General features: G+C 47.3%; 1 protein-coding gene across 1 annotated transcript; it reads left to right on the top strand.

Annotated features, from left to right (window-relative positions):
* Nucleotides 1-12,951: 12,951 nt before the first annotated feature.
* LOC125520609 (uncharacterized) lies at nucleotides 12,952-13,906 on the top strand. The gene has a single exon (XM_048685570.2). The coding sequence runs from the start codon at nucleotides 13,050-13,052 to the stop codon at nucleotides 13,425-13,427; it is 378 nt and encodes a 125-aa protein (XP_048541527.2). The 5' UTR covers nucleotides 12,952-13,049; the 3' UTR covers nucleotides 13,428-13,906.
* Nucleotides 13,907-14,965: the final 1,059 nt, after the last annotated feature.

Here is a 14,965-nt window from a genome sequence, read left to right as displayed (position 1 = left end):
GACCTTAATATGCAATGGTCTTAGATTTTATTAACCATTCTCGAATTTGTTTACCTTGTTGGTCTCACAGCACATGATCTGTATAGCTAACTCGACTGCGATCTTCGACATTATTGCACACATTTGGTTTCTTCAACTATGTGCCCTGTAGAGCGTGGAATTAATTATCGCACTCGAGTGTCCATCATCACCGTTCTGTGTAACTTTGACCTCATCACCCACAGGTAAACTTATGACCGAAGTCATTCCACACACTTCGTTTTTACAAAGCTTTTTGCCAACAGACGCCCATGATTTGTCCCTCTTCTAGCCAACACGTGGCCAAACTAGCCGGGTGGGAAGCTTGCGCGGTAAACTGCGCGGTAGCGCGGGAACAGGCTCACCGACGATACATTTGGCGGCTCTTCGAGCCCATGTGTGGTCAAACGAAACGCGTGTGGTGCGATGTTGTCAAGCGTGCACTCGAATCCTCCGCAATGAACATCGTGACAAGACGTGACGATTACAGGCCGGCCGACTCCCATTTATTACAGCGGCCATTTAACCCTCGTGTCTCTTTAACCTTTCGATTGCGCCCCACCATTGCAAGAAGCACACCCACCACAACAAATTCTTAGAGGGTATCCTGCGTGGCTCCAGTGGCGCTCCGAGCGGCTGCCGACGATGAGCAGCAGTTCACCATGCATGCCGTGGTGGACACCCACAGAAGGTTCACGGACCTCTCGGTGGTGTACACCAACGACCCGGTCTGGGTGGAGCACTCCAACCACATCATGGAGCTATTGCTTGCTGAGGAGAAGTACAAGGTGGTCGGGTTCGACCTCGAGTATATCCGCGCTCGTGCCGGGTCTCGTCCCAAGGTCGTCGTCACCCAGATGTGTGTGCGCCACCACGTCCTCATCTACCACTACTGCTTGGCCACAAGGCCTTGCGAGCATTTTGCCAAGTTTGCCAACAGCCCCCACTACATGCTCACTACGGTGGACTGCACCAACGATGTAAAGGCGCTCGAGAATCCGGGCATCGCCTGCCAAAATCTTGTCAACATCCAGGGCCAATACAAGATCTGGGGCAACAAGGAGCATGAGAAGGACTCGCTGGTTCACCTCGCCGAGGCCATCATCGACCCCTACTACAGAGACATGACGGATTCCTGCAACAAGGACAAGCGTGCCTGGCACTCGCCCTGGATGGAGAAACTCGACAAAGCTCACATCGTGTACGTAGGCAAGGAGGCGTACACGAGCTATGACATGTACAGGAGGATCGTTGACATGAGGAAGTGCCTCCTTCCCCAAAATGGCTAGGGATCCAGCCGGAAGTAGAGAGCAATGGCAAGCGTCGTTGCAACAATAAGTAGATGATTAGATCCTCGTTTCTCCTAGTTTAGTATGCATGTAATTTCTTACTTTGGTGTGTGGAAATGCTATGTGTGTGGTCACTTATGTAATTGGATGCTTAATTTGGTTATGCAATGTTGTCTTTTTAAGTACATATGTTGATGCTCTGTATACAGAGCGTAGATGTTGTGCAAAGAAAATCACATCGCACATGGACTAAACAATGGAACCCGTTGGTGATGTTTTCATCAATCACTCACAATTGTATATCAGCAATCGTTTGCTCACAACAAACACGGCTTGTTAGCAGCAATCGTCTGTGTTGTTATCGGTCTTCGCACACATTTCCGATTATAAACCTGTTTGCCGCGTATCACACACATCTTGTTAAGTTGAACCGTTTCTGTTCTATTGTCTCAACGCAAACAGTTCATCCGAGTGAACCGCATGCCGTATATCGCACACACCTTGATCCGGCTGACCGTTTCTTTTGTGTTGCCTAATCACAAACAGTTCATCTAAGTGAACCGTATGCTATATATCGCACACACCTTCATCTGGATGCCCATTTCTTTTGTTCCTCCTCATCGCAAACAGTTAATTGAACTGAACCGTATGCCCTGCATCACACACGCAACTAAAATCTGAACCATGTTTGATGCATCCGTCATGGCAAACGTTTTGCACCTTTTTTGACGTTTTTTTACACCACCATTTGCGATCATTGGATCGCGCACAGTTTCGTCGAAGGGTCTCTGATCGTAGTGTCGCATTAGCAGCATCCTGCAGTAGTGAAGACTCAATTCATCACAACAAAGATAGAGAGGGAAGAACACCATATGACCCAACTATATTAACAAATCTCATGGTACATCATGATCGTGCCAAATCAAGAACACGAGAGAGAGAGAGAGAGAGATTAAACACATAGATACTAGTACATACCCTCAGCCTCGAGGATGAACTACTCACACACATCACCATGAGAACGGAGGAGAAGTTGGTGGTGATGGTGATTAGGGCTGGGCATAAAAACCGACCAACCGAAAACTGAACCGAAACCGAATTAACCGAATTTTTGGTTTTTTACTGTGTACAAGAAAATTCGGTTAGATAGGCTACTAACCGAACTAAATTCGGTCGGTTCGGTATATTTCTCGGTTAACCGAGATGGCCAAATCCCAGCCCACTCCACTCGTCGCCCCTGGGCCCTGGCCTAGTACAAGCCCACCCCACCCACCAGCCCCGTAGCCCACCAAGCCAACCAGCACCCCACGTCCCCATGTCTCCCCACCCCGACTAGAAAACCTAAGTCTATTAAGTATTAACCCCTCCCTCTGTGGCCCTGCTGCCCTACCTACTCAGCTGCCAGCCACCGCCGCTAGCCTGTTACTCATCTGAGCCGCCCGAGCGGCTGAGACGTCGCTGACGCCACCGCCCACCGCATCTTCTCCCCCGCCCGGCCACCCCCAACGCCGTGGAGTCCATCGCATCTCGGCATCTGCACGAAGGAAGGAAGGAGAGGAGAAGGGCCAGGGAGACAAGGATCGGCCGTCGCGGCGTTGCCCATCCGTCGTTTCACCTCTCCAACTCCAACTCAGCGCCGACCGCCGATCCACCTCGACAGCATCTCGGGGGCGTCTTCTCCAGTTCGTCACCACGTCTTCCATGAGAGAAACTGAACATTCAATCAATGTAATATGCCCAGTGTCCCATCCTTTGTCTCCAATTTATGTTTCATTCTTTGTGAGTAGATGCCTAGATGGTAAACTTGTATGCACTTGTTGTTTAATTCTTCCAATCTTGTGAGCAGATGCCTAATTTTGCCTACATCTAATAGTCCAGTGTCTTTTAGTCTGTAAGATTCATGTGACTATGCGAGGTTCTGAATTCTAGTGTCTTCTTGTAATATTCAGCATGGAAATGAACTTGTATAAATATTGTGTACTAGTAGTCTCTTACTGCTGCAATATTGTGTACTAGTAGTCTCTTACTGCTGCAGTTTTTGCAAGGAAGACATTGTTTTACCATTAGTATTCCTCTTGTCTTAGTGTGGGAACGAACTCATATAAATTGTTGCTGAACCTACTATTTGTCAACTGGAAATTCTCATCCATCTACTAGTACTCAGTGCACTCACACTGTACATACTGATTTTAGTAGATGCATTTTGGTAACTTGTATTTTGGACATCTTGTTTACTTCTTCTTGCAAGTAATTAGTATAGACGATTGATCACAAGAATTGTAATTATGTTATTGTTTTCAGATGGTTGAACCTGGTGGGCTTGGTGATGACATGAATGAAGAGGAGATGCGAGTTTATGAGGAAGAAGAAAGAAAGATTGAGGAGTGGGAAAAGAAAAATAAGGAGATGGATGAACTACCTGCAAGAAGGCAGATGAAAAAAAGATCACCAATGTGGGATCACTTTGCTGAGGTACTAGTTGATGGTCTTCTCAAGTTTGGAAAGTGCAAGTATTGCAATCGTGATATCAAGGCCGTTCCAGGGGTTAATGGTACATCTGCCTTAAAAAGTCATTTTACTACTTGCAAGTTTAATCCTCATAGTGATAAGAATAAGAATCAAGGTACTTTGCAAATAATCCAAGGGGAAAGTCCTACGGTGCATAAATTTGATCCTGAAGCACTAAGGAGAGCTATTGCTAAGATGATTATAGTAGATGAGCTTCCCTTTGCATTTACTGAAAAAACTGGTTTTAGAGAAGTGATGTCAATTGCATGTCCACGTTTCAACATGCCTTCTAGAAGAACATGCACTCGGGATGTTGTCAAGCTTTATTTTGAAGAGAGAGCAAAGCTAAAACTTTTTTTCAAAAAATCATGTCAAAGAGTGTGTGTCACTACTGATGGTTGGACTTCTCAAACACAAGATTGTTATATGACAGTCACGACACATTTTATTGACCCTGAGTGGAATTTGCACAAGAAGATCATTAGTTTTTTCTTAGTAAAAGGTCACAAGGGAGATGATATTGGAAAGGCCTTAGAGCAATGCTTGATGGAGTGGGGAATAAACAAAGTTATGACAATAACTGTTGATAATGCTAGCGCGAATGATGGTGGTGTAGGTTACATACGGAAGAAATTGATCAAAACTGGAAATAGCATAGCTGAAGTAAATTCTTGCATATGAGATGTGCTGCCCATATTATAAATCTGATTGTCACTAATGGTCTAAAAGAGTTGGATGAATCAGTTAAGCATGTGCGAGCTGCGGTTAGATATATAAGACATGGGCCATCTAGAATTACAAGATTTAAAGAGCTTGCTGCATTAGAAAAGTTGGACAGCGAGGCATTCTTGTGTTTGGATGTATGCACTAGATGGAATTCCACATACCTAATGTTAAAAACTGCAATCAACTTTGAGAAAGTGTTTGCGAGGTATGAGGAAGAAGATCCACTCTATACATTGGATTTAATGAGTGAGAAAGCTCCTGGTATTCCTGTTGATAGTGATTGGGAGAATGCCAGGAAAATGGCTGAATTTCTTGGACATTTTTATGAGCTAACTCTTAGTGTTTCCGCCACACTCCATGTGACCGTGAATCAATTTGTCATGGATATTGCTGAAGTTAATGTTGTGTTGGAAGAGTGGGCTGATAGTGATGATATTTTGCGCCAAATAATGGCCAAGAAAATGCAAGAAAAGTATGATAAGTATTGGGGATGTTGGCATGAGGAGGTGGAGAAGGAGAATGAAAAGGGGAAGGGGAGAGGGAAAGGAAAGAAGAAGGAAGAGGAGAATGTGAACATGTTTGTATTTGCTGCAGCTGTTCTTGATCCTAGATTCAAGCTATCAAATTTCACAAAACTAGCAATTGAAGAAATGTATGGTGAGTTAAATGGAGGCAAAGCTTGGGAAGCGGCAAAAACATTTGTGCATGCTTTGTTTGAAGAGTACAAAGCTAAGTATGCACCAAGTGATGCAAGTAAGCATGTGGGTGCTCCACAATCTGAACCAACTCAAAAAAGGGAAGGAAGGAAATTGGTGTCTCGGATAAATAAAAAGTTGAGAATTGGTGATGGTGGTGAAACTAGCATGAGCAAATCTGAATTGGAGAAATACTTGCATGAAGAGAATGAAGTAAATAGGGATGATTTTGACACTCTAAAATGGTGGAAGAACAATGCTGCTAGATTCCCAATATTGGCAAGAATGGCCCGTGATGTGTTAGTTGTTCCTGTATCAACGGTTGCATCCGAGTCGGCATTTAGCACAAGTGGACGCATCCTAAATGAGTTTAGAACCTCACTTACGCCATTCATGGTCCAAGCTCTTGTTTGTACCCAAGATTGGCTAAGGGGTGCTATTACTATCGACATTGAAGAAGATGAAGATGAATTGTTAATCTTGGAAAAGGGTAACATATTGTGATCGTTTTCCATATATTTTTCTTTATTTCTAACTTCCTATGCTTATAATATGTTTTTATCATTCTTTTCCAGAATTAATTGAAGAGTTTGGTAGTACAAATTCATCTGTGTCGAAGGCAAGCACTAGCAAGTCTGTTTGCAAGCCATCTGGGGTTGGGTCATCTTGCCCGCCTCCATCCTCTAGTTAAATGTTGGTGAGTGAGTTGCAAGAGATGCTCTCAGGTTTACGTGTTTCACTTTGTAGAAATCCTCTTCATCAAGCACATGCTTCACTACATCTCTGTTCATTTTACAAGAAGGATGCTCCTGTTCATGTTCTTATAGCTTTGTACTCATTTTGTATTATAAATACATATCCTATTCATGTTGATATTTATATGTGTTAGAAGTTAAAGTACTCATGTTCATGTTTACATATGTTACAAGCAAGATGCTCCTGTACATGTTGTTTTCCTGGCTGTTCATTTCTAATTATAACTTGTAATTTTTCCTACTATGGCTACAGCCTACAGAGACCTACATGTTGCTTGGTGGCTTGCTCTTGCTGGGTAGGAGTGGGAGTCCTACTGTTGGCCTGTTGAGTGAGAGTCTTGCTGGCTGCTCTTGAAGACTCCAAGTTGGAACTGGAGCACATCTGCAGTGCACTTTTTGGTGGCACTTCAAAATTTGGCTATTTGCCTATGTTTTAAAGTGTAATAAGTAGACTTTGATTTTGGTTGGTTGTGTGCTGCACTTCATTCTCGTGGAGAACTTATCAGTTTGTCGGTTTGTCCTGTCTTGAAATTTTAGTAGACGCACTTATGAGATATGCTATCATGCACTTACTACTTTGTCCTACTGTTATGCTATAATGCATGAACAAGTCCTATTGTTATGCTATTTTGCTGATTCCTTTCTTGCACTTATGAGATATGCTGGAACTTCGTTGGTTGTGTTGATATGCTGCCAATTTTTTTTTTGCAATATGCATGCTATCAAAAAATGTTCTGAAACTGAAACTGGAATTTCTGAATATGGTACAGAATTCGGTTAACACCGAAAACCGAACCGAATTTTTGTTTAACCGAAAATTCGGTTAGTACAATTTTAGTACCAAATTCGGTTACCATATCTGCAAACCGAATTGATGAAAAAACCGAACAACAGAAACCAAAATTTCGGTTTCTACCGAACGCCCAGGCCTAATGGTGATGGTGATGGTGATGGTGATGGAGGAGATGTACCCCGCGGCGTCCCAGCACCACCAGAGGAGAGGGGGGAAGGGGCCCCTCCTCCTTCTTCCTTGGCCCTCCTAGGAGAGAGGAGGCTCTCCCCTAGATTGGATCTCTCTGTTGTCTTCTGTTTTTCACGACAGTTTTCAGAGCCCTTCACCGTTTCTTATATTCCAGAGATTCGTAACTCCGACTAAGCTGAAATTTTGAGGGGATTTTATCCAGAAATTTGTTGGGGAACGCAGTAATTTCAAAAAACTTCCTACGATCATGCAAGATCTATCTAGGATATGCATAGCAATGAGAGGGGAGAGTGTGTCTACGTACCCTCGTAGACCGAAAGCGGAAGCGTTTAGTAACGCGGTTGATGTAGTCGAACGTCTTCGCGATCCAACTGTTCTAGTACCGAACGCACGGCACCCCCGCGATCTGCATACGTTCAGCTCGGTGACGTCCCTAAAACTCTAGATCCAGCCGAGGCCGAGGGAGAGTTCTGTCGACACGACGGCGTGTTGATGGTGATGATGAAGTTACCGATGCAGGGCTTCGCCTAAGCACTACGACAATATGACCGAGGTGGAAAAATGTGGAGGGGGCACCGCACACGGCTAAAGATCAACTTGTGTGTCTATGGGGTGCCCCCCTCCCCCGTATATGAAGGAGGGGAGGAGGAGGAGGGCCGGCCACAAGGGGCGCGCCCTAAGGGGGGATTCCTACTCCTATTTGGAGTAGGTTTCCCCCTTTCCTAGTCCAAGTAGGAGAGAAAGGAAGGAGAGGAAGAAGAGAAGGAAAGGGGGGCCGGCCCCCCTAGTCCAATTCGGTTTGGGCTAGGGAGGGGCGCCCCACCTTGGCCTACCTCCTCTCTTCCACTACTAGGCCCATGAGGCCCAATAACTTCCCGGGGGGTCCGGTAACCCCCGGTACTCCGAAACGACCCGAACCATTCCGGTGTCCGAATGTAGCCTTCCAATATATGAATCTTTATGTCTCGACCATTTCAAGACTCCTTGTCATGTCCATGATCTCAACCGGGACTCCGAACAACCTTAGGTACATCAAATCACATAAACTCATAATACGAATCGTCATCGAATGTTAAGTGTGCGGACCCTACGGGTTTGAGAACTAGGTAGACATGACCAAGACACATCTCCAGTCAATAACCATTAGAGGAACCTGGATGCTCATATTGGCTCCTACATATTCCACGAATATCTTTATCGGTCAAACCGCACAACAACATACGTTGTTCCCTTTGTCATCGGTATGTTACTTGCCTGAGATTCGATCATCGGTATCACCATACCTAGTTCAATATCGTTGCCGGAAAGTCTCTTTACTCGTTCCGTAATGCATCATCCCGCAACTAACTCATTAGTCACATTCCTTGCAAGGCTTATAGTGATGTGTATTACCGAGAGGGGCCAGAGATACCTCTCCGACAATCGGAGTGACAAATCCTAATCTCGATCTATGCCAACTCAACAAACACCATCGGAGACACCTGTAGAGCATCTTTATAATCACCCAGTTATGTTGTGACATTTGATAGCACACTAAGTGTTCCTCTGGTATTCGGGAGTTGCATAATCTCATAGTCATAGGAACATGTATAAGTCATGAAGAAAGCAATAGCAATAAACTAAATGATCATAGTGCTAAGCTAACGGGTGGGTCTTGTCCATCACATCATTCTCTAATGATGTGATCTCGTTCATCAAATGACAACACATGTCTATGGCTAGGAAACTTAACCATCTTTGATTAACGAGCTAGTCTAGTAGAGGCATACTAGGGACACTTTGTTTGTCTATGTATTCACACATGTACTAAGTGTCCGGTTAATACAATTCTAGCATGAATAATAAACATTTATCATGATATAAGGAAATATAAATAACAACGTTTATTATTGCCTCTAGGGCATATTTCCTTCAAAATTATCTTTCTTCCCGTGAAAGAAGGGCTCCAACCAACCTACGAGGTGCCCACAAGACATCGGGGCGTGCCGTGTTTCCTTGTGGGCCCCTTGGGCACCATGTTGCGATGATTCTTTCCTCCCAAAATCACATATATTTCATAAAAATCTCCATAAATTTTTATCGCGTTTGGAGTCCGTTTGGTATGGTTTTTCTATGAAACAAAAAACATGCAAAAAAACAGGAACTGACAATGGCACTAGATTAATAAGCTAGTCCAAAAAAGTTGTATAAAAATGCACCAAAACCATATAAAATCATTGTAGACATGGCATGGATACTTCATAAATTATAGATACGTTGGAGACATATCAGTCGCCTTCCGCCCCATCGTCCAGCATCTCCACCCTTTGGGCGAAGGTAGAGATTTGGGCAAAGAGCTCGTCGAGAGTAATGGGCGCCTTGACAGCGCCGATGGCTGCCACCACGGGATCATATTTGCGGTCAAGACCCGCAAGTACATATTTCACTATCTTGGGGTCTTAAACAGGACGACCTGCTGCTGCAAGCTCATCCCTGAAAGTTTTCATCTTGGTGATGAAGGAGGAGCTGGACATCGTTCCCGTCTTCATGGTGGCGATGCTGATCCGCAGATTTGTGATGCGAGACTATGACTGCAATGCAAAGAGTGTGCTGATTGCAGCCCATAGATCATAGGTATTTTCCTTACCAATGACATGTGCAAGAATCTCTTTTGAAAAAGAATTCAGCACATAACCAAGGACTTGTTGATCCTTCGATAGCCATGGCGCATACAGTGGGTTTGGCACCGTAGGCATGGTCTTGTCCAACTGCTGCTGCTCCACCGTGGTTGGGGGCGTGGCGCCAGTTGCATCTAGGAGCCATGTGACATGCGCTCTTTGCAGGCCGGATGTCACTTGGGATTTCCATAGGATATAATTCAATTTATCAACTTCTTGGCTCGCGGGGAGGACCAAAGTTGAGGATGACGGTAGTCGAGGAAGCCATGGCGATGGAGAAAGTTTCTGGTAGCTAGATTGGGAAGATGATGGCTATGTATACCATGTAAAATTATATGAAAGCGTTCCTACTCTAACAGTTTAGAGGAGACCATCTGCGTGAGTTTATTTATTGAGGGCAACATCACCTTGTCGTGGTTTACAAAGAGAATCAGTCGATCGCATAGAACTTTTACATAGAGATAAAGATGGATACAGGAGATAGTTGATATTACATGTCGTGCTGTACCCAAACTCTAACCGTTTAGAAGTACATTTTGCCAGAGGCCAGACTCAACTTATAGGTTCCAAAACAATTTTTTTTCGGGAGGTTCCAAAACCATTTAGCCAACAAGGCTTTGTTCATGAGCTCAAGATTTAAAATCCCCAAACCCCTGCTGGAATTTAGTCTATTTTTAGGCTAGCCCAATTGCATTTTCAGAATTCCTAATAAATTTCAGAGACCCACTTAGCCCATTTATGCAAGACAAGAGATGGGACTAAAGTTTAGTTCCACACTGCTCACCTAGTAGGAGTTAGACCTCTTTATAAGGGAGAACGAGACATTTACGCGCGCTTCTCCTCCGTCGCCCGCCTTGCCATGCCACGCCACGCCTCATCATGACGCGCTGCGGGTTGCGGAAATGAGCCGAGCCGTTGTCTAATTTTTTGCCACGCACGACTGGTATACGAAAGATCACGTGGGAGCTGAAAAGTTTTTATCTAGTGGAGATTGAATACGAACGTTGCACCCTTCGGCTGCTGCCTGTTCGTTTCGTTTCCCTCTTTTGCTTCACCTCCCATCGTTGCCTATTCGCCCCCTTCTCCTGTGCCTATGAAAGAGAGGTCACTCTCTCCAGAGAGACACAACAGAACAAAACCTCTCTCACGCCACCGAGTTTCAGAGCACTGAGGTACTACTACGATCTTCCCCATCCCGACTTGCCGCGTGCACCGCAGGTCGGGACAGTAGGCCTCCGAAACCCCACCTTTTGATCATGTATGGAAGTAGGGTGATAAGGTTTTTGGGGAGCGCTTTGCGCGGCAACTGACCTGTTCATCACAGACACTTCGGACGCCGACAACTACTTTCCCAACGACGACTTTTCCCCCGACGTCGACGACCTGTTCGACTTCATGGGTGAAAACGTCAACTCCAGCGCTACTGCTACTACCGCAACTCAGGGCGTGTTCATGTTCCTCTTGTTCGAATACCTACTACAATTTGTTCTTCTACTATCTACTCTACATATATTCTGTTCTAATTCATATGTGCAAGTGCTATTTGCCTTCTCTCTATTAGGTTACATAACTTGTTTCATCTCTGCTATAGTAGTCATGTTTTATCTAGTATTTCTATGGTTTAAATCATATGGTAAATTGCTCATATTTCCAACAATCCCCTTGATCTTGGACGAGACTTGCTTGCTCCCCCGTCATGTGTCGATCCGTGCTCCCGTCTACGTGACTTGATTTGATTGGAACAAAATAAGGCTCGGCTCCACCCCTTAAAATCAGGGAGAGAGGGATGATTAGATTAGAAAAAAAAGAAAAAAGACAGTCGTAGGATGAAGTGGGAGCACGGATGGGAGCACAGGAAGGGAGCAGGCAAGCCGAATCCCTTAATCTTGGTTTACAACAAGTCTTCCAATTAGTAACCAAGATAAAAAAGGCATCATGAATAAAGGCATAGTACTTGACAACCTTGAACCAAAGTGATTTTTCAGTTTAACTGGAGAAGGATTTAATACGCTCCCTGATATAAGATTGCTACTACTCCTACAGAGCTTGTACAAGTACGAACGAATTGTACTGCCCTTGTTCCTGGTACTTCCACTGACATGCGCGGATTCTGCAGCCTGCCGGCTGCCGCCATTGTCAAGTCGTCCACACCACACGGCCGGATGGACCAACTTTGGCATCTTATCCGACATGGAATCTGGCGTTCGTGTCGATCCATCGGCCCGTATCGATCACATAGCGGAGTACATTACTACTAGTACATTATTGTTGTACACTATACCATAGTACATTAATCATCCTGTCGATCATTATATGTAGGAGTCGGTAGCATATTATGCGCGCCCGTGAGCATGCTCGAGCCGAGACAGCCCGATATTTCTTTTGCACACATGGAAGGCGCACGGGCCCTTGTATCGGTGCGCGTTCACGTGCAGCGGCTAGCTCGACATCCCTCCCCTACGTCCACGGGCCCTATCCAGCACGCGAAGGCGCGGCACGCCACCGCCACGTACGTACTACCGCTGGTAGCGACCCGCATGTCGACGGAGGCGTCATCCTCGCCGATATGATATCGGCGTCCAGATCATGTGGCTTTCAGCGCCTGCGGCGCAAGTGCGGGGAAACATAAACCTTTACCCCAAACTGTTGGCATCGGACGACAGGCCGGTATCCAGATTTGGTCGACCCTGCCGCCCTGGACGGTTGCGCGGACGCAGCGCGAGTAGGGCCGCGCATCGGTGCATGATCGGTCGATGGATGACAGCCGGCGTGATACGGTGCCGTGCGCCGATCCGTGGTCGCGGTCGAGGCCCGCCGCGCATGCGTGCGCCGGAAGCATGCCATGCCGTGCCATGCCATGCATGATGCCACCGGCACCGGGCGCGCGCGCACGCTCGCTGGCCGCATCATGCCGGTGGCCCGGCAAGGGCACCGCGAGCCCACATGCCCGGAGATCTCGTCACCAGTGACTGTCTGTCCCGCTCCCACGGAATAGCTTTGGCAAGCACGCACACACACATGCGACCGACCGAACCAGACCGAAAAGCAGAGGGGAGGAAGCAGCGGCAAAAGCGACGGCAAAAGGGCCTCTGCCTGCTGTTGAGGGGCCACGCACCGAACCACACAGAGGCCGCACCACACCATGCCACACCAATCCCGCGACCCCGGCCGGGCCCCGCCATGTGCATGCAGCATTCGTTGGTGGGCCCCACGGCGCCCGCACACCACGCACCAACCCAACGCCTCCTTCCGAGCTAGAGCTAGAGCTGCTAGTGGCTGGCTACGGCCACCCTCGTGCCCGGTCGTTATATAACACCCCGCGCCTGCGCTCCTGCCACCTCTTAGCAAAAGCGAGGCACTCTACTTACCGAAGCTACTCCGCCCGCCCCCACCACCTTGTCGATCGGCGAGCGAGCGCCATGGGCAACTGCCTGAACAAGGCGTCTACGCAGCAGCGGCGGCGCGGCCACGGCGAGAGGGTGGCGCCGGAGGTGAGGGAGGAGGAGGAGGAGCTCAGGAGCATCGGCCAGGTGCTGCTGCAGGAGGAAGAGGAGGAGGAGGAGGAGGTCCCGGCGTCCGCGTCGCCGGCGGCCGGGATGAAGGTGAAGGTGGTCCTGACGAGGGCGGAGCTGGAGTGGCTCATGGCGCAGCTCAAGAGCGGCGAGCAGCGCCTCGAGGACGTCCTCCGCCAGATGGGCAACACCCGCGCCGACGACGACAAGCCGCCGCGCGCCGACGCCTGGCGCCCGCGCCTCGAGTGCATCCTCGAGTGCCCCGAGCCTGCCGACGCCACCTAGCGCAACCTACACACGGCGCCCAGCCGGCCGTTCTCTCTTCTATCCGGCGATCAGAGCTTGATCTCCTCCATGGTGTACTAGCTTTCTTGCTCAGATCCGCCCGTGTGCATGCTGTGATCCATGGAGAGGCTTCTTGTTTTTGTGTTTCTCTCCAAAGGATGGATCCATGGATCGGAGTGGCTTGATCTAGGATGAACACCAACTGTACTATGTAGCCCGTTAGAGCAGTAGCAGTAGCTTGATCTCTCACCTCACTGGTGTTTGTTGTGCACTTGTGCTCGTATGTGGGTTTTGCTCTGTCCGCTTGTTTTGGTTTTTCTTTTTCTTTTTCCTTTTCTGTTTTGTTTGTAAATAGTGTGGCCTCAAACCAAATGGCAACGTACCGTCCGCTGCAGTTTTGCATCTCGGATCGGACATGATCAGATGTGACAATTTTAGCTCTTTTTGGTGGCGTAATCTACCCTTTTTTATTTTGTATACATCCACATTCGCTACTACCATATTTCCCGCATATTAAATACGTACTGGTGCACGAACCAATCTATGGTTGGATGGTTAGAAGTATTGTGGTATCCTTAGTTCATCGGACGTTTCTGTCAACGACGAGATGTCTATGGTGACTTTATAAATTTTACGTGCATGGTTAAGTTTGTGAGTGCTGAAGCTCTAGTCTACATTCCGACAGCGTATGCACAACCAGAGCAACTTGGATCGAATGACCGGAGCAGAGTTAAAGTAGCACGAAAAAGTGCTATTTCCGCCGGAAAAAAAGCACCGAAGTGCCATAGCCTACTGTGGCTAGCATATTCTCGTGGAAGCAAAAGCCGGAGCAGCCACCTTTGGTCAACTTTTGGCCCGGTTAAGTTCGTCCCGTCTCGTTGATCGATGCACGGTTAACGTACTACAACAATGAAGGCGGTCAAACATTTGCACATGCTTAAGCGTAACCTCGCATCAACTTATTGTGCGGTTTGCGTCCAGGAAAGCGGGTCGACGTGATGCTACGGCTCACCAGCTTTTTCAACCGCGAGAGCGACGCCTCTTCGCGGGGTCGCCGCTCTGACTAATCAATCCAAGTAATGACCCAAACGAACCCACGCATTTTCATCGCCTACGTTTCCAACTAGTCCGTCTCTTGATCTGTTATAAATAAAAACCAGCTTGTCGCTTTCAACGAAACCACGCACGTTTGCCTGCCCGGGGCGGTCGTGATCCGGGTAAAATACGGTCCAAATGGGTTTCAAATTTATAATCGAAAGCATGCATCAAAGCAGAGCCTTGAGCCACGAGCCCACGAGTCAAAGTAAATGGGGTGCTAAAAGAGGCAGCCGCGCTGCATGCGCACATGGTCGTCGACGGCTCATGGTGCAGTACGTATTCTACTAGTCGTGGTTGTTGTACAAAAGCAGTGCACGATTCTACTGCACCACTGTGCCACCGTGCCGCCGACGACCGAAGGAGGAAGAATACGTACGTACGCACGCACGTACGGTCCGTCGCTCTCGGCGCCGCCTGCTGCATTTCGAATTTTCGATCCG

This window comes from Triticum urartu, chromosome 7A, assembly GCF_056163025.1.
Source record: "Triticum urartu cultivar PI428250 chromosome 7A, HENAU_Tu73, whole genome shotgun sequence".
Classification (NCBI taxonomy): domain Eukaryota; kingdom Viridiplantae; phylum Streptophyta; class Magnoliopsida; order Poales; family Poaceae; genus Triticum; species Triticum urartu.
This window is presented reverse-complemented; position numbering and strand designations above follow the sequence as displayed.

Bases quoted from the DNA above. Each gene is read 5' to 3' on its own strand.
- LOC125520609 (XM_048685570.2), top strand. From the start codon at position 13,050: ATGGGCAACTGCCTGAACAAGGCGTCTACGCAGCAGCGGCGGCGCGGC.